The 23,705-nt window shown below is 47.2% G+C and overlaps 1 protein-coding gene across 1 annotated transcript in view; it reads right to left on the bottom strand.

Annotated features, from left to right (window-relative positions):
• Positions 1-1,507: 1,507 nt before the first annotated feature.
• The window catches only part of TGFBRAP1 (transforming growth factor beta receptor associated protein 1), a 63,335-nt gene continuing 41,137 nt past the window's right edge, over positions 1,508-23,705 (bottom strand). The window contains exons 5-12 of the mRNA XM_041755821.1: positions 19,109-19,191; positions 15,747-16,088; positions 13,587-13,644; positions 11,632-11,775; positions 9,192-9,335; positions 8,267-8,426; positions 5,510-5,943; positions 1,508-4,176 (exon numbers count right to left, since the gene is read on the bottom strand). Of these exons, the coding sequence (XP_041611755.1) occupies positions 4,000-4,176; positions 5,510-5,943; positions 8,267-8,426; positions 9,192-9,335; positions 11,632-11,775; positions 13,587-13,644; positions 15,747-16,088; positions 19,109-19,191 (1,542 nt within the window). The 3' untranslated portion in view covers positions 1,508-3,999. The remainder of the gene's footprint in view (positions 4,177-5,509; positions 5,944-8,266; positions 8,427-9,191; positions 9,336-11,631; positions 11,776-13,586; positions 13,645-15,746; positions 16,089-19,108; positions 19,192-23,705) is intronic.

The raw sequence follows: 23,705 nt of genomic DNA, 5'->3' as shown, positions 1-23,705 counted from the left end.
TCTCTGGCTGCAAGCTAAAGAAATGCAGGCTTCATTAATTCCCATGCTTATCACTGAACAAGGTATTAACAAGCTTTTAGATGGCGCTCCAGCCATTTAACGTTTTTGAGGTGAAAGGGCCTCTAGTCCATATGGTCTAGATTCTTGTACATTTTCATTTCAGATGCTAAGGCTGACAGATCTGCTACAAGCAAATGGGGTGTTAGTTGGTATCTAATTAATCTAACACAAGTCACAGCCCATTTCATGGAGTCAGGCACCAGTCTTTGCTTCTACCAACAGCCACATTTAGGACAACAGTTTACACTCTTTTTCTCTGTCAGCCACTTGGCCTTGTAATATTCTGGTAGGCAGTGTGAATCTACCACTTTGCCCTTTCTAGTCGGGTTTGTAAGCTTAAGGACCCATTCATTCATTCATTCATTCATTCATTCAGAGAGAGCATATGATCAGGACAGGGAGGAGCAGAGGGAGAGAGAGAATCCCAAGCAGGCTCCACATCCAGCATGGAGCCCAATGCAGGACTCGGTCTCACGACCCTGAGATCATGACCTGAGCCAAAATCAAGAACAGGATGTTTAACCGACTGAGCCACTCAGGCGCCCCTATGCATCCCACTTTTAATCTTCAATATGCTAAGAGCCACAGGATCCCAAAAATACAGAAAAAAGAGGATATTAAACTTGTTGCTTCATGATTTTCTGAAAGCAGCAGCACCACTGTTTGAATACCCCAGTCAACCCTGGGTTGATTATGGGTTTTGTGGTTGGTGGAACACTGGGAGGGTAACGCTGTCGGCAGGGACTAGAGTTCTTGATTTTGTCCTCGCAACAAAATCACCCACCAACCTGTGCCTCAGTTCCTTCAACCTGAGATACAGATGACACCTAACATCTCACCTCTACTATCAGCCACACGTATTTGGAATTTACCAGCCCAGCCGGCATGCAGAATAGGGTTAGAGCACAGCCTCTCCTCAGGGCTGGCACAGTGCCTGGAATGAAAAAGAGCAACCAGGGAACACATGGTGAAATTCATTCCACAGGGTTTCTCAAAGACCTGCTATAAAAAAAATTCTAGGGATGAAGTAAAATTTAAAAGGTGAAACAAAGAAATAAAAAAGTTCTATTCCTTGAATATGTTCAGAGTTAGAAATATAAGGGCCACAGTCTTACTTAAAGGGCATTTGGCTAAAAGATGAAGGATGTGAGAAGTTACCAGAAATCTCCTCTGCTAAATTCCTTAGGGTATGATGGATGCGAAGGTAACAAATGTCAAGGGGCACCTTGAAAATATGCAGGAGATAAATTCAGATGTAGATCGTTTAAAATTCAGTAAAGTAATATCAAAGAATTTAAGGGGCGGCCAATGCAAGTCCCCTGCAGGTGCTGGGAGGAGCCATAAGGTCCAGGTAAGTTCCAGAACACCTTTGGCTAGGTATTGTGCAAGTGGAAACCATCACTTCGCCAAGATAATTTTTATTAAAAAAAAAATTACAGAAAGAACAAAGAATTAAAAGAATTTTAATAAAATCAACAAGTTTACATTTGTACATCTTGTGTATTTGGGACCCAACCAGGGGTGAAGGATAAAGTTGCAAGGACACAGGTTTCCACAGGAGAGCAAGCAAAAAGGAAGGGCTACCCTAGTTGTGTGACGGGTATCAATTTGACGGTGCAACCCCATGGCCACCTGAGCTGCTCTGGACTCCTGACATAAGCAAGCATATTTACCAAGCTTGTGGGCATGAGCTTTTTGGCTCTGACCTCAGGCCATATGCTCCACACCCTACAGGACACTCCCACATTAATATCTGACAGGCAACAGCGGAGAAACAGTTCATAAAATTCAATAGTATTGCCCATAGAATATTAATGTCAACTGGGTTCAGTTCATGCTGTTTTAACTAGAATGGTTACATAGGACCTAATGAGGGGAGAAAGGGGCTGAGCAATGTTCTAACTGTTCTATTCAATGTCACAGTCACAAAACAGCGGGCCTTTAGAAAGAACCATGTATTTATTTTAAAAATCTGATTTGCGAAAAGGGCCTGTGGGAGTCAGAGAAAGATGGGAGCAAGGTATGATTTTGAACACGGGAGATGATTCAACTTTAATCCCCGTCATTCTAAAGGATGACAAACATTTCAAAAAAATGACCAATGTTCAGAGAGAGCAGAGACTAGTGTCCCCAAGTTAGGAATGAGCAACCACAAGGCGCTCTCCAGATTTTACCCATTTTGTGTCCAGTGAAACAGTGCTTTCAGAAGTGTGATACTGCATGTGCCAGGGACTTCTTCTTTGAGGAAGTAATGCAGTCTCGTCAGGTATAATGATAACGTGCACAGTAATACAACCATTCCCTGATAGTCATCCACAGGGTCAAACTCATGACTGGGCTGCGACTTCATCCCTGTTGACATAGTATGGGGTTGAGTTACCAGGAGAAGTTCTTCATCATTTATTCTTTAGATGGAGACACAGTTAGGGAAGAATGCAGGGGTGCCTTCGCTTTCTTGAGCCACTTAGAATCACAGAAGGAAGAAGAATACTGACCATTATTAGTACAGACAAACATGGTTTTGAGAATGGACCATGAGCTTTTCTGCCCCTGTTCGGCAAGGCTGGGGCCGATGGAGAGAGGCCATATTCCAGGGTCCTCTCTTGTGACACATAACAAGCAGGTGCTTGCTTTCCCAGCATCACGGCAGGGGTGAGGGGCACAGTGTTTAGTGTTAGTTCGTAATAGAATCATTCATCCCAATGAAGAAATTTCAAGAGAGGGCAGTGAAATAAGAATAGCTTCAGCTTCTCTGCGATGTTTGGCAGAAACACATAACGAATCCCCGGTCTGTGGTGAGCAAGAGGGACTCCTGTGTGTTCAGGAAACCTCAGAGCAGGCGTTAAAGTGCTGGGAGGTAAGGCAGCCTGACTGGACTTCCTCATCGGGGTGTGCAGAAGCACCCGGCAGGAAGGGGTGACGCTGTGGTCACAGGCGGGGGCAGCTGCCACCCATGGCCTGCCCCGCTAAGGGTGCGAGGTTAAAACTGGCCTCTCGTGAAATGCTGCTCGGCTTGTGCTCATAACATTTCCCTTTTCATTTCCCGAGTGGTCAGTTGGAGGTACATTTTAACAAGAAAAAAATGTCTCTAATGGATACGACAGATGAATTTCTAAATGCGAGAAAAACTGCAGAGATGACGGAACTTCAAATAAAAACCATTAGTTAAACGTATCAATCGCGGTGTCTCGAATCAGCAGGTGGCAGGACAGCACAGGGACGGACAGAAGATACCCGGGCGCCCGCCTGCCTCCCGGGGGCTCCTGTCTGCTGTCCTCTCACATGTGGGGCGAGCAGCTTCCCTCCTGGGGCTCTCGCACTTTCCAGTGGGTCCTTGCTGGTGCAGCAGCCAGAAGCACGGATATCCCCGGGTGAGGGTGCTCGGGAAACAAGGCAGACCCTTCAGGGGTTGGTGGCCAGCTGGGAACTGGGAAAGAACGAAAAGCCTTTCCCCAAGGTGAGCCGTTTCTAAGGGCAAAGGCAAAGCCCCCGAGGTGATCCCAACACAGACAGCACCCCCGCCCCCTGAGGCTGTGCTCCTCACCCTGCGGAGAGAGCTTCATCTCCGTGCCACCCTGAAGCAAACATTTCCAGTGCCAAAGCATGTCTGAAGACTGGGGCGCCGGGGAGGGGGAATCCAGCTGGTCTGGACGGTGCAGGGAAGGCTCATTTGTCTCTCTAAGCAGACATTTCTTTGGGGTGACTATGTCCTGGGGTGGGTGAACCCTGACGTGTCTCTGTTTCCGAGGTTTTCCACGTACATTCAATGTGGAGTGGTCAGCAGTGAAGAGCCCCTGTTTCATGTTGACTCAAGTCTCCCCAGCGCCCAGATGTCACTCCTTCATCTTGGCTGACACTAGTGCAGCGGATTTCCGCTCTCTGCACCCAGCAGGCTTGGTAAAGAACTCAGCGTCCTCCTCACGCCCTCGGTGGGCCTTTTCAGGTCCGAGTGCCAGGGCCGGGGGAGCTGGGGTTCGTGTGTCTGCTGGCGGCACAATGGGTGTGGACGAGCCCACCATTTGGATATCTAACAAATACAGGCTCACAAAAGGGGTTTTGGCACATCTGGCAGAGCTTTTTGTCCGAGAGCTGAACTGAGCTTCCCTTCAACTTCATCTGCAAAAAATAAATAAATAAATAAAACAAAGGAGAGAGAAATAAACACCGAGGACCCTGTCATCTACAGTGACACCAGAGCACATCTGCGTTACCCTGTGGATTGTTACTACTCCTGAGGACTGCTTTCACATCAACCTCTCAAAACAGAACACTAGAGGTGAAAATTAACAAAAATGTCCCAAGTAACTAGAGAAGTTAAAAAAAAAAAAAAGCTATAAAACTGCTTTCTTATTTTACAAATGTACTGCCTATTTGCTTGGTCAAGGCATTGCTAACCAGACCCTCTCTCAAACATCTGATGCAAAGTCCCACTGTGTCGGAGCTGAGGAAGGTCGGACAGATCATCTAATTCTCTGGTCCACTCATTTGCAAACAAGTCAAAGCCATATGGTCGATGACTGGCACGGTCCTCCCTGGTCCTGGGAAATATACTCTCATCTGTTTAAAGGTAACTAACAAAACTGGGCTGTACCTCCCTCAGACACTGTTTCATAAACAGGACAGTAGTTCAGCAAGTTAAAAAGCCTTTTCACACAGTTCACTGGTGTCAGCCCAGGCAAGCACCCTGTACTCAGTTTCATCAGTCCGTCAACAAGCATTTCTTAAACACCTTTGAGATGCCAGGTTTGGCTCTAGGGATACCAAGATAAACAGAAGAAGTTTCCTGCCCTCAAAGACCCCAGAGTCTAAGAGTGAAGGGAGACGGTTATGGACACGGGCACGGAACATGCAGGTAGACAAAGGGGGGAATTTACCTGCTTGAAGGGACATGAAGGCTTCACAAAGGAAAAACTACTAAGACTGGGTTTTGAGTGGGCAGTCACCAGGCCCAAAAGGAAAGGTTAAGAATATCTCAGAGGGAACTGCAGGTACAAAGGCTGTGTATATGAAACAACACATGACATCAGGGAGGTTCCACATGTCCTGGGGAAGCAGGGAGAGGTGAAGAGGGCCAGGCCAAAGGAGAGGAGAGGGGACTTTCCAGGCCTCAACTCCTCCCCTGGAGAGTCATAAAGGCTTCTACATGGGAGAACCATGTCAGGTTCTCACTCAGGAAAGATCCCTCTGCTGGGCGCATGCTGTCCAGCATGTCCTTCTCTAACAGGGGAGAAAAATAGCACCCTCCAGCCCAGCTCCCACCTCTGCTTCCATGCACCCCAGTTTCTACGTGAGGTGAATCATGTGTCCAAGGTGTCAAAGATGCAGAAAAAAAAACTGACAAAGAATAACCTTCCCAGGTAACTACCTGAAATACAATGGCCCCAGGGGCGGTGGGGGGGCGGGGGGGATGTCAAGAAGGTTGGCTCGGCCACCAGGGCCTGGCACTCACCTTGTCGTATTTATAGATCAGGTTTTCAGACTTGGCCAGTCCCAGAGCCACCTGCGTGGTCCTGCGGGCATGCACACTGTTCCGCACAGCCCCGGTCAGGAACGGGCGCAGGAGCTGCACTGACCAGCCACCCGGCAGCAGCTGCAGGACCCGGGCGGCGTCAAAGTTGGCCGCGTGGCGGTTCAGCAGGTCGGCGGCGGCCACAGCCAGCTCAGGTGCGGTGGGGCCAGGCTGCAGGTACATGGCCAGCAGCGTGTGGAAGAGGCGCTGCCGGTACGGCGGGTCCCGGCCCTCGGAGCGCCACAGGCAGTAGTCCTCAGCCGCGGAGAAGTCCTGCAGCTCATGCACCAGGATGCGCAGGGCCTCCTCGTGCTCCTCCAGCTTCCCATGCAGGATGGCGCTCTCCATGGGGAGGCCAGCACCCCGGATCCTGTCTGTGCAGCAGCAGCCTGCAGTCAGAGCCAGTCCCAGCCTGCCCGCCCCATGCCCTCCTCTTGAGAAAGGGCAAAGCACACTTGGCTACCTAGACGGTTCATACAAGGCTCGCAGGTATCCCCATGCTGCAGATCGGGGTGCTCCCAGTGGGGCAGCTAGGCCCTACTTCTGGGTAGTGCCTAATTGCAGAATACATATTTTTAATAATGCTTAGTGACTGAACAAAACAAATGACCTGTCATCTCAGCAGGCCCAAGTGACACATGAGCATCACGGCTCCAGGCTTCCAATTAATCCAGCATTGTTCCTATTTTCCCAGTCTGGGAACTTTCAACAACAGCAGAAAGAAACTATACTGATTTAAATTCAGACACTAACCATCCCTGGCAAAAAATGTGTGGTGAACTCCTTTATTTCAATTTAAACTATATTTCACATAAAGTAGTATGGGTTCATGTTGTCAAAAATCCCTATCTACGTTACTCTACAGCTCTTCTTTTGTTTCTCCTGCATTCAAGTTTTTAGGCTATAAGTAAAATGGCACCATCACAGAAAGTTCTGCCCAAGGCCCTGCCCGTCGTGGGCTGTGTCTCATGGAGAAAGAGGCCCTTTGCTTTCCAGTCCCCCTGTAACACAGGAAGATAATGGGACATCTTTTCCTGCTGTGAAAGATATTTCAGGGGCCAACATTAATACTCAGATTATAGGCCTCCCGCCTTTGGAGCTTGACCATACTCAGGCCGGAAGCGCATGGCAGACTTGTGCAGCAAAGAACTGGTTGTACCATGTATGCCGCCCAGGGAACTAAACACAGAAGCTGCAGTGTGCATTCTTGTCAGACGCGTGAGGAACGGTCACCAAATAATTACTAAGTGGCTACCATGTTTAAGGCACGGGACAGGTGCAAAGATGGTTAAGAAACCACATCTGCCATCTGTCATCCTGTTTATATGAGATTCTTAGCCACCCCGAAAGGGCAGGCTGCACAAGAATTATCATCACACTGTGCCAGGCTGGCCACCCCCAAGTCACCTATCATAGTAAACATGCCGACTTGGGTCTGGTACATACAACCAGTCCTCGTGATTCACAGATCCTATATTCATGAATTTGCCTGCTTGTCTAAATTCCTCCGTAACTCCAAAATCAGCAGTTGTGGTGCTTTTATGATTATTTGCAGACATGTGCAGGGTGGCACACAATCTGAGCCACCTGCTACGCATTTTTCCCACTAAGGTCCCATCAGGCAATCAATGTTCTGTCTTCTAGTTGCAGCCCTTATTCTGCAAATAGTCCTCTCGTGGTTTACTCAGTGCCACCATTTTTGCATTTTTGTGCTTTTTTGTTGGTAATACTGCCCCCTAAAATGGGCCTCCAGCACAGTGTTGAAGTGTGGCCTAATGTTTCCAAGCACAGGCAGGTTGTGATGTGCCTTGTGTGGAAAGCGTGTGTGTTAGCTAAGCTTCATTCAGGTCTGAGCTAGAGTTCTGTTGGCTCTGAGTTCCATGTTCATGGATCAACAATACCTATTAAATAAGGTGTCTTTACACAGAAACACTCATAAAACAAGGGTATGTACTGCTTGGCTGATGAAAATGTTGTGATCAGCAGTTTGCAGGAACCTGCCTCTATGTTTCTCTGGGAGAATGGTTCAGTGTCCATGGAGACTTTTTAGAATATAACTATGGTGAATAATGAGAAGTGACTATGGTTAATGGTCAAAAAACAGTGTCAATGCTGTTAAGCAGAAATACACTATTAATCCCAGTAAGAACAAATCTGAAAATTCTACGATGTCAAATACATTAAGAAACTCGTCAATTGTACCAGGCATGGGCACTGTGCTGCTCTGTGGCGCTTTCCACAACACAAAAACCATGGGCTGTGCACCCCAAGGAATGAAAACCAGGCTCCCATCCAAGATACCTGCCTACCTTCCTACGGCTCAGGGCTCGGAGCCTCACGCAGCCTGAGTGGGCTGCTGGGGGCAGTGCCAGCTGGCACGGTCTCGCCCAAACACTGGTGCCATCAGAAGGAACTATGATTTAAGCACACCAAAGCCAAATAAGGCAGTCTAAATGATGTGATGCTCAACAAGTAACACAGACTTCCAAACCCAGTGGGGCAGCTTTATGTCACCGACCAAAGGGCCAATGTCTGTTTCTTCACTCTGCCCTCCAGGAAGGCTGACTTTGTGCCAAAGGAGGCTCAAGGAATCACCCCATGGACTCAGGACAAGGAGCTGTGCCAGAGCCTTCATTTGTTCCCACCCTCCCTGCTGGGTGCAGTGGATCAGGGAGAGACTAGTGGGCTACTCCTCACCTATCAGGATGTGGACTCGGTACAGATCGGACTTCTGGAGCAGGTGCTGGAGCTTCACCTGTGTCTCTGTCGCTTCTACACCTTTACTGTTGGTGCCGGACCTCTCCTGCAGCACCTTGTCCAGGTAGAGGAGGGCCAGGTGAGTGTGGTACTCTTCCTTCTGCAGGAAATGGGGATCCAAGCAGACAGACAGTGTTTGTAGGCGGGAAGTGGGAACTCCCCCAGCCAGCAGGTGCTCCCAAGATCAGGACTGCGCCAAGGCAAGCGGGGCAGGGTCTCTGGGGCAGTTAACAGGACATGCTCACTGAATGAAAACATCAGAATACAGAGAAACCACAATACAGAGAAGGTAGACTTATGATCTGTGAGAAAAAATGCAAAAGGGTCGCTTCTCATTTGAGAAGTGAGGGCCACAGGATTTAGGTACTTTCCAGAAAGGTGAAGCTTCCCTCATTTCCCTAAGGATAATAACAAAGGAAGATAGAGACAAAGCCATGCGCTCCAGGCTGCAGAAACCTCCAGCGCCCTAGGCCATCCACAAATACAGGCTGAGCATCCTGGGAACAGGGCATTTAAAATACTACATTAGAACATTTAAAACACCTACACCTGGGCAGCCCCTGTGGCTCAGCAGTTTTGCGCCACCTTCAGCCTAGGGTGTGATCTTGGAGACCCGGGATTGAGTCTCACATCAGGCTCCCTGCATGGAGCCTGCTTCTCCCTCTGCCTGTGTCTCTGCCTCTCTCTCTGTCTCTCTCATGAATAAATAAATAAAAATCTTAAAAAAAAACCAAACAAACACCTACACCTAAAATATTGCATTAGAGCCATCTGCCAACAAGCCTTCTAGTCCACCTCTATCTCTTAGGTCACTACTATGACCGGGCAGCCCTGCACACGTTAGTCTAAGTTTGGAGGTGCTCACCTGCAGTCTTCTGTCTATGACTAGATGTTCCAGGTACTTGACAAGGGCTTTAGGGTATTTTTTAAGGCAAGTGATTATACTGTCTGGATTAAAACTGTTCTGCTGTTCATCCAAAGGTCTCTTGGTGAAAACTTGAACTCCAACCTGAAAGAAGAATGGCAATTTTGTTATGGCTTTTTTCCAAGACACCACCTTTTCTTTATTCTGAGCACTGCCCATTTATGTTTGGGTAATATTATTGTCAATACAGGGGATATAGAGGATACAGAAGGGCACCTGGATGCCTCAGTTGGTTAAGTGGCCAACTCTTGATTTTGGCTCAGGTTGTGATCTCAGGGCTTTGGGATTGAGCCGAGCCCTGCATGGGCTCCATGCTCAGCACAGAGCCTGCTTGGGATTCTCTCTCTCTCTCTTTCTCTGCAGCCCCCAAAACAAACAAACAAATAAATCTTATTTTTTAATTTTTTAAAGGTTTTATTTATTTATTCATGATAGAGAGAGAGAGAGAGAGAGAGGGAGAGAGGCAGAGACACAGGCAGAGGGACAAGCAGGCTCCATGCCGGGAGCCCGAAGCGGGACTCAATCCCAGGACTCCAGGATTGTGCCCTGGGTCAAAGGCAGGCGCTAAACTGCCAAGCCACCCAGGGATCCCCTAAATACATCTTTTAAAACCCCACAAAAAACAAAAACATAGGGATACAGAAAATCAGTGCAGGATGGGACTCTGACAGAGACCAAAGAGCATGACACAAAGGCAGGAAAGATGACCTAAACTCTGAAACCTACTCATACATCTAGTCGGAACTTCTTCCCAAAGGGTCACAAATTAAAGAAAGAAACATTTATTGGTAGCAGGTTTTGACCCAAGAAGCTTTGGCTTTGTGCTATTAAGATCGTCTGAAAACAAGGATGGCCACTTACTGAACAGTAAGTGACAGAGTATGTACAGTACTGAGTATCCTGTAAACTCAGTACTCTGCACACTAGTATCCGTGATGTGGTTCATCTGTGCAGATCCAAGGCCAGTCTGGAGCAAGTTTCCAGACTGCCTTTCTGTACCTGTCAAATGGAGCTCACTGTGGCAACTCCATCTCCCAGGGAAATGCTAATGGGTCAAGCAGGGAAGTAAATGCATCCTGCTCCTCTCCAGGCACTGATGTGTGCTCACTCTATCTCACACTGACACACACACACACACACACCACCCCCCTCATGGGCAATACAGCACAGCTCCCTTGAGTATGAATTCTCAGTTCTGTTAGCCTGGATCTCAGTTCTGTAAGCCTGGATCTGTCTGTGCTGTACCAATGACACGACATGGGGGAAGTCTCCAAAGCTGAGCTTCAATTCCCTTGTCTGTAGCTGCCACCTCCTGACGTTGCTGTGGCATTTAAGAGGTGATGTGCATTGAGCGGCTGGCACCTCATCAGGCACAGAATTCTAGGGATTATCTGCTGATGCCATCCGTCAGCACTGTGAAGAGCCCAAAGCGTCCCACAGCTTTGAGTCTGCATTGCAGGTGTGCGTGAGTGTGTCTGGGTACATTATCTATGCGTGTGCACAGAGACAAGGTAAAGATGAAGGAAAAAGTACACGAGGCACAAGGGCTTGGACCTTCCTGTTCAGATGGCACCATGGAACACAGACCCTAGCTGAGATTTTAGAAAGGCAGATGTGACACACAGAAAATTCTATGTTCATGATGAAGGTCCTCCATCAGAAAGCTAAGTTTGTCTCTCCAAGGGGAGCCAAGGAAACATGTGTTTTTAACGGTGAGAACTGAGATGCTATTATTAACTCTTTTCCAGTCATTCTGGGGCTTCCCTAAGGAGTCTTGAGCTTGCTGCACACCGCCCCCTGCCCCCAGGAGTGAGCAGCCACCAGCCACCAGCACCCCCTCTCTGCTGTCCCTTCTTGGCCTCGAAGATGGCAAGTCCCGTGCAGCTTCCTTCCCTCCTCCAGACCCACAGCTTCCATGCCAGGGGCTGTGGCAGCACAGAGACAGGACAAGGGGTGGCCTGCTATGGCCCAGGCAGGGGCACCACGCCCTGCGAGGGGACAGTCTGATACTGCTCCGGCCCACCAAAAATGGAGGTGCCACACTTGGTCAGGCAGGGGGATTCACACAGACACATACACACAGACACACACACACATTTTTCAAAAGACGCTAAGAAGGTGACCTGGCTCTGCTTTCTGCTTTTCTGTAAAAGTGGCCTGCCTCAGACAGATATGCCAAGCAGCACATCTCAGGACTGAGATGCAAGACTTTCCTAAGGGCTGGCACGCCAGGGGCACACTGAGATGTATTAGAAGGGAGCAAATGACAGGCAGGCTGAGGCTACAGTGTGATGGCTTGTGTCTCACTGGAAACAAAGCTTTCTATTTTTGCCAGCCACCCCCTCCTCCCAAAAGAAAAAGGCATTTATAAGGCACAAACCTCTTCACTTTTCTGCAGGACCCAATCGGCATACTTCCAGACAAGTTCCTGGTCTAAGCTGTAGGTGAGGAAGTCAACGACATATTCATACAGGTCTGAGCGAGTGGAGTCATGAATGTCGCCATTCACGATGTTCACCCACAGCTGGAGGGGAGAAAATTAGAAAGAGAAATGGAAGGTTACATACCTTCTAGGATTATCTAAGCAAGAGCATACGCTCACTCATTTGGCCTTCTGAGACTTGAAAGTAGTAGGACACATTTTGAATGCTTGTGTCAATTTTAAAGTTTTCAGAGAAACAGAACGATGGGGAAGACGTGGCCCAGGAAACCAAGGAGATAAAGGGCCAGATTCTTTTTCTTTCCATCCTAATGGTATTGCAGTAATGCAAATAGGAAACACAGGAAGTGGTAGATGTATTAAAAAGGTTTCTCCATGAAATAGAACAATCACTGACAGCATCTCAACCCAGAGGAGGAAACTCACCAGCCTCCACCAGCGGGGCTGTTTCCACCTTCCCCACCTCGGGAATCCTCGCCGTTGAAGTCCCAGTGGACTGTCATAGGCAGACACTGTGCTTTCGGAAATACTAGTGATTCTGTCCCTTACTGTGCTGTCTTGTGCACCAGGGCTCATGGCAGCTGCTAATAGTAACAGTCCCTCACTAGATCATCCAGAAACTTCCCTGCCATGTCAACCCAAGCTTCCTGCCAGAGACCCAGAGTGAGGCTGCATCATGATGCAGCAACCTTGGGGTTGGGGGAGGGAGGCTGCCCCACAGCCATACCACATCCCCTGTACCTTGCCCACCCACCTGCCCGCCTGCTGCGCTGCACTTCAGGACCATACCACCACCGGCACGAAACCCAAGAAACAGGGCTGGCAGGGTCAACTCTGTGATTCTGGTATCAGCATGTGAACCTTTCTCATGATACCAGTTTCTTTAACACTGAATTCCTCAAACCAAATAAGCTAATCACACACAGAAATATGTCTTTTTTTTTTTTTAACCAGTAGAATCCCACCATATATGAAGATATCTTTCGTACCACTTCGATTTTGCAAATCCCTCCTATGTAGCTCTGCTGATGTTACTATTATGCTCACATCAAGCTGTAATTCCTAGGGTTGTGTGTTTTACAGTATAAAAATGTTGCCCCTGACACTCAAGTCTACTCAGCCACTGGGTATGTATTGATGGAAACCCATTTTTTTTTTTTAACTTCATCTACAATCATATCATTACCATGACAGTGACTGCATGTGTGGCTTTGCCAAAGTCATGAGGCTGACCTTAGCTTTGTGACCACTGCTAATGTTCTTGGCCACTCATAGAACAAAATAAAAAAGGCCCATGAGGAAACTATAATACAGAGTGATACCAGTGGCTAACAAGTGACAGAAGGGGACAGTGTCTCCTGAGGAGTCACAAGACTTGGGAGGAGAGACGAGATATGAGCCTAGAAACGAACGGCCAGGGCCACCGGAACAGTGGTTCACATCCCTGTTCTATTGCTGAGCATGGCTGTGACCCCAGGCAAGCAAGTGGCCTTCATCAGCTTTCGTTCTGTCCCAGGTGATGAGTGAGAATGATTTACCCTGCTCATGGCAATAGTTATTGTCATTGATAGTGGAAATCACAAACAAACTGTTATCTGCAGGGTTATTTTCCCAGTAAGGTAGTGATGTCATATGCCGTGTGGCTCAGTAAGAAATCATTTACTTTTGTTTCCTCAAATTTCAAAACCTCAATATTGATAATGTCCTTGAAAGAAGACGAAAGAAAACTGCTGACTGACTTTTCTCAAGGAATTCACTTTCTAAAACAGTATTATATTCGTTCAGTAAAAAAAAGTTGTGGGTCAGGCAAAAGTGGTCTCTGTCAACTTGTGCATTTCTTTTCCAAGTTAAATGATAATGATTTTTAAGTCATGCTAAGATGCTTTTGAACTAACCTGAACAGCAGCTGCATCTTGGTTATTATAATGATAGAGCAGTCCGAGTGCAAAATACCTGAAAGGAGACAAGGTGGTAAGTACACCCTCTTCCCACCACCCGCTGTGGGTGGTACCCGCCCAGTGACAGCCCCCGATCGCCTGTGTTCGAGGAGTTCAAAAACCGATTTCCAAGGACAACAAGATCTTCATTTCTGTTTATTTACTCTGGTATTAAACTGTATGCCCTATTGGGGCACCTGGGTGGCTCAGTGGCTGAGGATCTACCTCCGGCTCAGGTCGTGATCCCGGGGTCCTGGAATTGAGTTCCATATCAGGCTCCCTGAAGGGAGCCTGTTTCTCCCTCTGCCTATGTCTCTGCCTCTCTGTGTCTTTCATGAATAAATACATAAAATCTTAAAAAAGAATCTGCCCTATCAATTTCCAAAAAAGGATCATATTCAAGTCTAGGATGAGCCAAAAAATAAAATAACTATATTACAGAGAATCAAAATTGGAATTGTTTTACAATTTCCTCAAATATTAATCTAATCTCATATCTTTTCAGATGATCACCGTCAACCCATCACGAAGTGTCGAAGAATATTTGGAGGGTGTGTCATCAGAGCTGTTACTGAAAGGGGGTGTCAGGAGCCTGAAGAACGACAGCAATGCAGGCCCACAGGGCCCAGCTGTTACAGAGAACAGAAAGTCCAGGAGGGTCAGGGAGGGCACCTAGGTATCTAGGCCCAAGGTTCAATTCAGGTTCTGTTACTTGAGGACTATGTGGCCTTGAGCAAGTGGAAAGCCTGCCTGGCCCCCCATTTCCTCAGTGGTGAGTGGGAAGGGTGAGCAGTAGCTCAGGCACTGCCTGGGCATGAGCTGCTCCAGCCTCCCAAGTTCCACAGGAACGTCCTGCTCCCTGTCCAGTTTCTCCTGGTGATGGACCGGTGATGGACCAAGCTGAGCCAGGGGGGGATCCTGGATTGCCTCCCTCCGAGAGCGAACTCTCAAGGTACCCAACTATTCATCCCCTCCTCTTTTCCTCAGTCTTTCAGGAAGTTATACTGACTCTCTGGACCCTACCAGTCCAAGCCACGATTATGAGGCATCAGTGAGGTTTTCTGGTTCCTAAGCAAAGTAATTCCCTTCTATAGCATGTCTGGGAAATGGAGGGAAAGTGCTGGGAAGGGCCAACACCCACGTGGAGACCAATCCTGAGCCCCTATTCCATCTGAACAGGATCTATACTGTAACCCCTAAGATTCTCGTGGGACTGCATCCGTCCTTCTACATTTCAAATACATAACAAAAATCACAGATGAAGAACCTTACTGCTTAAGGCAGTCTAGAGATCATCTGACACTTCTGAAAGAATCCCCCCTCACCCCATACCTGCCCAGGATGGAGAAGCTACCGGCTCTTACCCAGCCAGGTGCTATGGCCAACTGCCCTTGTGTGTCAGGCAAGGGGGCGGCTGTCTACCAACTCGTGCTCATTATGAAGGCAGAGTTCAAAGCCATAAACTTTTATCAACAAGATCAAGAAGTCTCCCTTTTAATCTATTTATCCAGACAGCTATCTATCTGTGCGATTTGGCCTACTGATGACTAAAGTGTGCTATTAATTCCACCAACATGCATGTGGCATCTTCCATGGGAGAGTTTTACATGGAACAGTATGGATATGAATGCTAAGAATCCCTTCATTTACTAACTGGGCCTCTGACTGGCTGTAATTACTAACCTTAAAGAGTTGCTATGGGGGGCACTTGGATGGCTCAGTTGGTTAAGCGTCTGCCTTCGGCTCAGGTCATGATCTCAGGGTCTTGGGATCAAGCCCTGTGTTGGGCTCCCTGCTCAGCAGGGAGTCTGCTTCTCCCTCTCCTTCTGCCCCTCCCTCTTCTCCTGATCTCTCTTTCTTTCTCAAATAAATAAAATCTTATAAAACAACAACAAAAAAAGAGTTGCTATGAGAGCTAATGCCTTCCAAGACCTCTCTAGTTGTTTGCAGACTGTGCCAAGGGTGATCTAACTTGAGGGGTGCGGGGATGTCACTATGACATCATGGAAGTCACTTGATGAGTGTCCTGGGGACTCACACCCACCAGCTGTGTTGGCTTCACAACAGCCCAACCCCCTTCACGATGCCCCTGGCCACATGTGGGAAGGGAACACTCACTTTTTGTGCTTCTCTAGCCAGGCAGCGCTGTCTGTTAGGAGACAGGAGTTCTCAGTGACCAGGAGGTCCAGCAGACTGTCATGGTCAGCCTCTGCGTACAGCTTGAGCAAGGCCGTGTCGATATCCTCTTTGTAGCCATTGGCTACCTCTGTGCTGCGGACCTCATTCAGGTAGCTCATGAGGAAGCGCTTACACTTGGCCATCTTCTCCTGGTCCCCCTGTGTCAGCTGGTTCAGGTCTGCATACTCGTGGAGAGGAGGGTGGGACCGTGTGAATGAGGAAGAGGTGGGCAACAGGAAGGGGTACAGAGAGATCAGCTCCCGGACGTCAAGCTGGCCGCTTCTGCAATTACAGTGTCAAACTAAATGAAGCAAAAAGAGAGAAAGACTACACATAGGCACACAAAACGACATGGGGGAGGGGGCGTGCACATCCGCACACAGTAACGGGGAGCTGATGTGTGGGTAAGTCCTAATTGGCAAGCCCAGCAGAGCACATGATCCCAAGAACGCATGAGGGGACCACAGAGAAAGATACAGACACTACCAGTGCTGATGCCCAGTATCAAGACCTAAGGTGGTCTGAACACCAAGTGAGCATCAGACTCCATGGAAACCAAGGCCAAGAAAGGAATATGGAGGGAACGCAGCACTGTCTGGTCAAAGGCAAAGTACAGTCCTTCTGAAACCAACATTTGTCCTGGCACCAAATTATAAGCAGGTTTGCTCAATGGCCCACAAAGGGACTTTGTCAGACATGACTTACAACTGCCTCATCAAAGATCTTAGGACAGGAGCCATGGGAGTGTTCATGAGGCTGTTGCTCTGCTGACTCTCGACGGCCTCTCAGAGCATAAGGTTAGGCCACAACTCAAACAGCCGCGTGGTGTCCTAACCTCAGAAGGCCAGGGAACCCATCTGGTGATGTCCTACCTCTACTGCCTGTAGGCCCCGCCGTGCTCGCAGGCCTACTCATCCTGTCCACCATGATGACAACGGCAACATCACGGAGCCGCAGACCTCAACCTTGGCCCAGGAGCAGCCCCACCTGTGGGCCCCTCTTATGGAAACAGCTGCAGGGCCCCCGACATGAATGGGAACCCCAGGTAGGGCCTGGGGTCTACACATCCTGCAACTTTCACTGCACCCGCCTCCCTGCAAGTTCTGACAGCCTCTCCTCCTCCCCAGCTTCCGGCCTCTGGTTCTCCTTGCTTCCACTCCTGCCACCTCCCCACTCCACCTTCCTTGCTGCTGGGCCTCTTGAGGACAAACCTCAGACCTCTGAGCACGGCATTCTTCCTTGATGCTCCTTGATGCTTTTTTTTTTTTTTTTTGTAATGCAAAACCAATTTATTTCCATGTACAACAATGAAGATTGGGATACTATTAAAAGTAAAGCAGTCTTCTGTCAAATAGAGATCCAGATTTTTAAGTAGCTGCTTTTGGGAACTACTACGATGGAAGACTTGCTGTGTTGCCTTCAGATGTTAAGCCTGTCTGTCTGATGCTTCACCAAACTGTTCCGAGATGCCTTCCTTCGAAGTCATCTTATAGCTTTGGCTTCCACCATCCTGCCCACTCTACGATGCTTCTGCACCACCCATCATTTCCCTAGTTTACACATTTCATGCCTTAGGCTTTGCTGCCTTGCTTCTTCTGCTTAAAGTCATGGCCTTCCACGGAAGCAGTTTTGCTCCCCAGGGGACTTTTCTCCATGTCTGGAGATACTTCTGGTCACCACTGGAGGGTACTACTGGCACTGAGTGGGGAGAGGCCACAGTTCCTAGGATGCACAAGAGGCCGCCCATAACAGATTATCCAGCCCAAAAGGTGATGACAGGTATGATTCTCAATTTTGGAAGCTTCCAGCCAAATCCTGATCTAAGCCCATGCTGTGCATTGCCCCCAAAGCACTCCACCTCCACCGTGGAGCGGCACCCACGTTGCTGCCCAACGGACACACAGCCAGAGTCCAGACCCACATGGGCATGCCATAAAAGCAGGGTGCAGTGTGACCCTGACATTCTGGCTGTGACACTGGGGCCAAGTCAGCTTCATGGGAGACGTGCTGACCTGACCGGACACAAAGACATCTAGAGGAAGAGGCACAGACCGTGTGGCCCACAACGTGCATCATAAACAGGTTCTCTCCAGGCTGCCGACCAGGATTAGTTGGCAGTTGTGGCTTCTAGCTCTGAACTGAGAAAGAATCTGAGGATAGGTCTCAAATCAGTAAGAAAAAAAAATCACAAGTTATTAGCAAGATCTGCCGTGGGCACCGGAAGGGAAAGTGGAATCACGCTTCTCTTCGACATGCCTACTTCAAGTATTAAGTGTCGGTCACATTTTTGACAAAAACTGAGCAGCCATCAATTTAAGCTATTAAGGGGCCGAAGCATGAGAAACAGGAACCTCATGTTAATGACCAGCAGGCCCTCCACTTACTCTGCCACACAGTCTGAACTCTTCTAGGAATGCATGATGACCATTCGCCCACTGTTACAAATTAACTCACGAGAAGAAGACAGTCCCGTGACCCCGAGGAGGGTTTTGACACCACCTGGCTAAAACAGGTAGGGCAGAAAGGAGCTAGGTCCACGGGGACAAAGAATCTACCTCAGTCCCCAAGTTACTGCTGACCCTGCCAGGAACAGATGACGATAGCACGCAGAATTCACATACATGTAAGTTATTCAGGGCATCACTCCTTGCTAAGTGACTATACTCAGAAGTGTGCTCCTCCAACCAGAGCAGGAGGCCGGGCCTGGGCTGAGTCCACGCCCCACAGAATGGACTGCGGATGGCATGCTATAGTCGTGCTCTGCTCTGCTTGCTACTTGGATGTGAAGGATCTGTTCGGAACCTTTGTTATACACTTTATCCTCTAAACTGTGTCGAATCTAGTCTGGTTAGTCCGAAAAATTATATCCTAAGTTGTCCTTATGAAGGTTTCCGTGCAAAGTCTTTGGAAGGAGCAGTTTCTACCGGTCTTCCCAGAGGCACCTGCTCTTTTCCTAAACTTCTAATTTCCTGTAAAATATCTGAAGAAAAGGAAGGTGAGCAAATAATAGCATTTTCCTAGGAATCTTCCATGTTAGTGAATTCACTCCAGGATTCCCTTCTCCTCTCTCCACGGGCCTGCTATGGGCACCTACTCGTTAGCTTCTACCCTCCTCAAGACACAGGGCAGGTAAACTGAGGGTAAGGGGTGGGGGTGGAGAATGAGCATCGGTGGCGGGCGCTGCTGTCAACAAGCCTCCCCATCACCCCTGAGCACACTCTAATCATGGCATCCCAATCAAGATGAAGGTTTGGGCCACAGAGGGACATGAGGGGAGGCTCGCCACCAGCACCTCAAATTACCTGAAGAGCTCCTTAGCTTCCAGGAACTGAAGCTGTGCAAACTGTATAAACCCCGCCTGCTGCAGAATCCTTCTGTACATTACCTGCAAGGAAAGACAGGTTTAATCCATCTCTTAGACACACCCTAAAACCAACACAACAGGAGAAGCTTTCTGATCAGAACCCAAGCCAAATGTTCGTGGTTACACAGGAACTGGAAGTTCCAACCAAGGTAAAGAAAAAAATGGCATATATGAAATTATTTTCAATATAGACAAATATATTTGTGGGCGTGTGTGTGTCAATCAACCCCCTCATTCCTGAAATAATGCTGTTCACTATTTGACTATTCTCCCTCACTTTCTCCTCAGATCTTCCCCCTAAATCTCATTTCCTTCCCAAATGTGTTCTTTGATCTTCCTCCTCTTCCTTAACTCACAGGACAGCAGTGAGGGCTTCTACCTCTGGATGCTCAGATGAATATCAACAGCTCCAGTGTTTCTGGAGGTCCAGAAGCTGCTCACCCTGCTTCCAACTCCTCTGGAATTGACACCTCACTTCTGAGTATCCCTCAGAGCACAGGGCCAATGCCATTTAATCAAAATAGATAAACCCTCATGCTTTCCCAGCCCACACTGGGAAAATGCAGTGCATTCTCTCTCCTGGAGCTGCATGATCCATAGTCGCACACCAGTCAGAATTCCTGTTGTCAAGGTGCTGTTTGTTTCAGTCAGTACCACCAAGGTTTCCTTGACCACAGAACTTCTTTCTTGTGACATCCTGTAACAGCAAAGTGCGCTACAGAAAGCTCTCCTGTGGTGTCTCGATTCCACCCTGTTGCTATCCAACATGGTCAGTGCTGGACATGCAGGTATCCATCCTTTGCCGGAAGTAGCCCTAGGACATGTCTCTTTGCTTTGTTCATACTGGCGCCATCCTACAGCCAGGCTGTCACCCTCACATGATCAAAGATTCTACTCATGATTCAGACCCTGAGAGTTCAATTCCTCCACCTTCCAACCACTGTGCTGCTGTATGAGCCATGAATTCCTTGGAAGCACAGTGCATATGTTATTCCTCTTTGTAGCCCCACACCCCAGCATAGCACCTGCCATTCAGGAAGTGCTTCTGGATCTGAAGAGCTGTTGTCTTGGTATTGAGACAATACTGCTGCTCAGAGATATTAAGATCTTAGCCCAAAGTTAGTGAAGTCATAACTGGTAGAGCCGGGTTTAAAAAATAGATCTTTCGGAGTCTAGAGCCCAATTCTTTCCACTCACTGAGTCGCACAGTTATACAGCAAGCAGTTAATACTGTTACTCACTGAAGAAGTGAGAGAAGAGACTTGGAACCTAGAGGCTAAGAATCCTGTTTCCTCACATCAGCTTTTAAAGGAATTTTTGCTGTACTTTTGAAGAGTTCTCAAAATGTAGCATTCCTTTCCTGTCCCCATAGAAATTCCTTGAGAGAAGTCAGAAAGGCAGGTTGCTTTTTCATCTCCTTACCTTTACCTTTCTTCCCTGACAGCAGCCATTTGTGGCCTAACAATATACACCCAACAATAAGCAGACAGGGGTGGGTCAAGGTTCTGTTATACAGGAATGCCAGCTCCATTTCCAGAAATAGATGTGATAAAGACTATCCACTTAGCAAAAAGGATCCAAAGGACCCAGCAGCTCCAGTAGAAGAATTCTTGATCACTGCCTGGCCTTGTGATGAGAAATCAGCCAAACTACAATTTACTCCTCGTGGTTGCAGTATTCAAATGCCATCTACTGTTTCCCTTCCTAAAGGGAAATAAAAAACACTTATGCAAACACTTCCAATCTTTAAGAATATGGAGTTACTTTTTGCATTCTAGTCCACAAACACTCTAGGTAGACTTAGAAGCAGCATGCAAAGAGATCCCATCATCCTGAACATAAGCATCTAGAGGCAAACCATGGATGATACATAAAACCACTGACAGACCTAAAAACACCTGATCAAAAACCTTAGCAAGCATAGCCAATTCCCAGTGCTCTGAAAGTCTGTCTCCTTTCCAGACTGCCTACTATGACTGACCGCTCCTTTGGCACTCCACTCAGGTGATGCGGACTATAAACCTGGGGCCAGGTTGGCCAGCAGGACAAGGAGGATGGCCATGTGAGGAAAAAGAACAAGAAAGTCTGTTTATCTTCCCAGCATCAGAACTAATTCAATGGAATCTTTAGCTGTCTTTTTAACTTATTAATTTGTCCCTTGGTGTAAGGTAGCTATTAGAAGTCCCAGGCCAAGAGAGTAAATTAGCAAAATAGAGCTCTAAGTCTAAGTCATGCCACTCACTCAGCACAGAGATGGGGGGCTCCTACGAGCCAGGTGTAAGAGGTCATGTATATTCTGGGAGCAAAGTGAAACTGAAGTCAAAACTTCTGTTTCTACTATCCTATTTCTGAATTGATATTTCTAAATTTCATGCTTTGGGTAACTAGAAATGTTGTGAAACAGAAGATTCTATTCTATTTGATTTAGAATGAGGTTTTTTTAAGGGCAGAAAAGCCAACTTCTAGGATCAGGCTTGGATCCCCCAATTCCCACCTCAGGGGTTTAGCACTTCCGCTTTGCCAGTGGGCTCATTTTCAGGACGGCAGGGTAGGTGGGCATACCCCTTTCCTACTGAGAATAACTGTGTATCTGTTGTTAACAAATCACCAGGTACAGTCATTACCAACCAGATACAAACCCAGAGGACAGCCTACTCTTGACATGAGACTACCTATAAGTTTCTGGTTATAATGCTCTATAAGAAGAAGACTTGGGATATATGGTACCTACATATCATTCCTGTAAAATGAGTACAACACTTTAAATAAAAATTGGTACAGATGTTATACTTTAAACTGTATTCATACCTTTTCCTATAATACATACTTCAGTGGTGGGTTTTAGGCTTTTTAAAAACTCTTCTTACTTAATTATTGCCTAAATAGAAACACTTTTCCCAAAACACACTGGGTGAAACAGTAATCCCACCTAAGCAGCCATGATATTCTCTCCTTGTTCAAAAGGCAATCCATCCTGATTAAGTTTGGAAACATATCTACATGTATATATGTGTGTGTATTACTGTAAATGTTGATATGGGGTGTCTGGGTGGGGTCAGTCAGTTAAACATCTGCCTTTGGCTCAGGTCATTGATCCCATGGTCCTGGAATGGAGCCCCATATTGGGTTCCCTGCTCAGCAGGGAGTCTGCTTCTCCCTCTCCCTCTGGTCCTCCTCCCCACTTGTGTTCTCTCTCTGTCTCAAATCAATCAATCTTAAAATAAATAAGTAAATGATATGTAAAATATATATGTAAAAAGTATTTACATGCCATATATACACACACCTACATATATAAAACAAATCCATAATGTATAAAATAATGTATTTTACATATGTCCCTTTTTGGGAATTCATAGAAAGATAGCAATAAAAATATAATACATGGATATTAGTATATTAGAAGCTCTGAGAAATCCTCCAATTACGAAACCCAATTAATGCAACTGTACAAAACAGAACCTTTCCACCTTGCACCCATCACCTTCCCAGAGCAAGGGTCTGGTGACATGCAAACTGGAAGCCATGCTCCAGAAGGCAGCCATTTAATGGGGAAGCATGCAAAGCAGGAAAAATGGTTAGTTCCAAAGGTGCGGATGGTGGGGGCCAGCATGAGAAGAGGCAAGAGAAGAGGGCCTGAGGAACTCAGCATGCATAACGAAACCTACCCAAAGCACAGGTCCAAACCCTTGCAAAGGATACACTAAGAGATAGGAGCACATGGCTGTTTAGAAGAAAAATGATGTTCTGAAGGCAAAAGCCCCCTTGCTCTTCGATCTTTTTTTCTTTACTGATATACATGTATTTTTTAAGATTTACAATGTAAGTGATGCATTCATATAGCTCAAATTTCAAAATATTCAAAGGGATTTAATCCCTCCCACTGCCAGCACTGCTCCAGAGATAATCCGATGCTATCAATTTCTGGGGTAGCCACAGAAATACCTTATGTGTTTATAAGCAAACTCCCCCCCATTTAATAGCACTAAAGACAGAGTACTGTCTGTACTCTCTGTACATATTTAACCCAGTGTCTTTCAGAAATCCTTCTGCCTTGACACACAAAGTCCCTGGTTCTCGTTCATGGCTCTGCAGCATCCCAACAGCCCTCTAGACCACAGTGCATTCAACCATTCCTCCACCGACAGCATCTGAGTCATTGGTTTTCTTTTTAAGTAAACAGTGTGATCGTGAAGCATCTTCTCCATTAGTTATTTTGCATTTTTGTGGTTAGATCCATAGAATACCCCTCTAGACACAAATTTGTAACTTGGAGAGAGATTCTCAAATTGTCCTCCCATAGGCAGTTTACATTTGCAGAAGTGCTATCTGTGAGTGTCCATTTCCCCACACCCTCAACAGAGTATCCTTGAGCCCTCTGATCCTTAACAATCTGAATGGAAAACATATTAGTGAGTTTTGAATTTGCACATCTCTATGAGTGAGACAAAATATCTTTTCATACATTTGTAAGACAGGTGATTTCAGTTTCTATGAAATATCTGTTCATATCCATTTTTCTATTGGGCTATTCG

Source organism: Vulpes lagopus, chromosome 5, assembly GCF_018345385.1.
Source record: "Vulpes lagopus strain Blue_001 chromosome 5, ASM1834538v1, whole genome shotgun sequence".
Classification (NCBI taxonomy): domain Eukaryota; kingdom Metazoa; phylum Chordata; class Mammalia; order Carnivora; family Canidae; genus Vulpes; species Vulpes lagopus.
The sequence above is the reverse complement of the archived record's forward strand: the minus strand, read 5'-3'. Positions and strand labels throughout refer to the sequence as shown.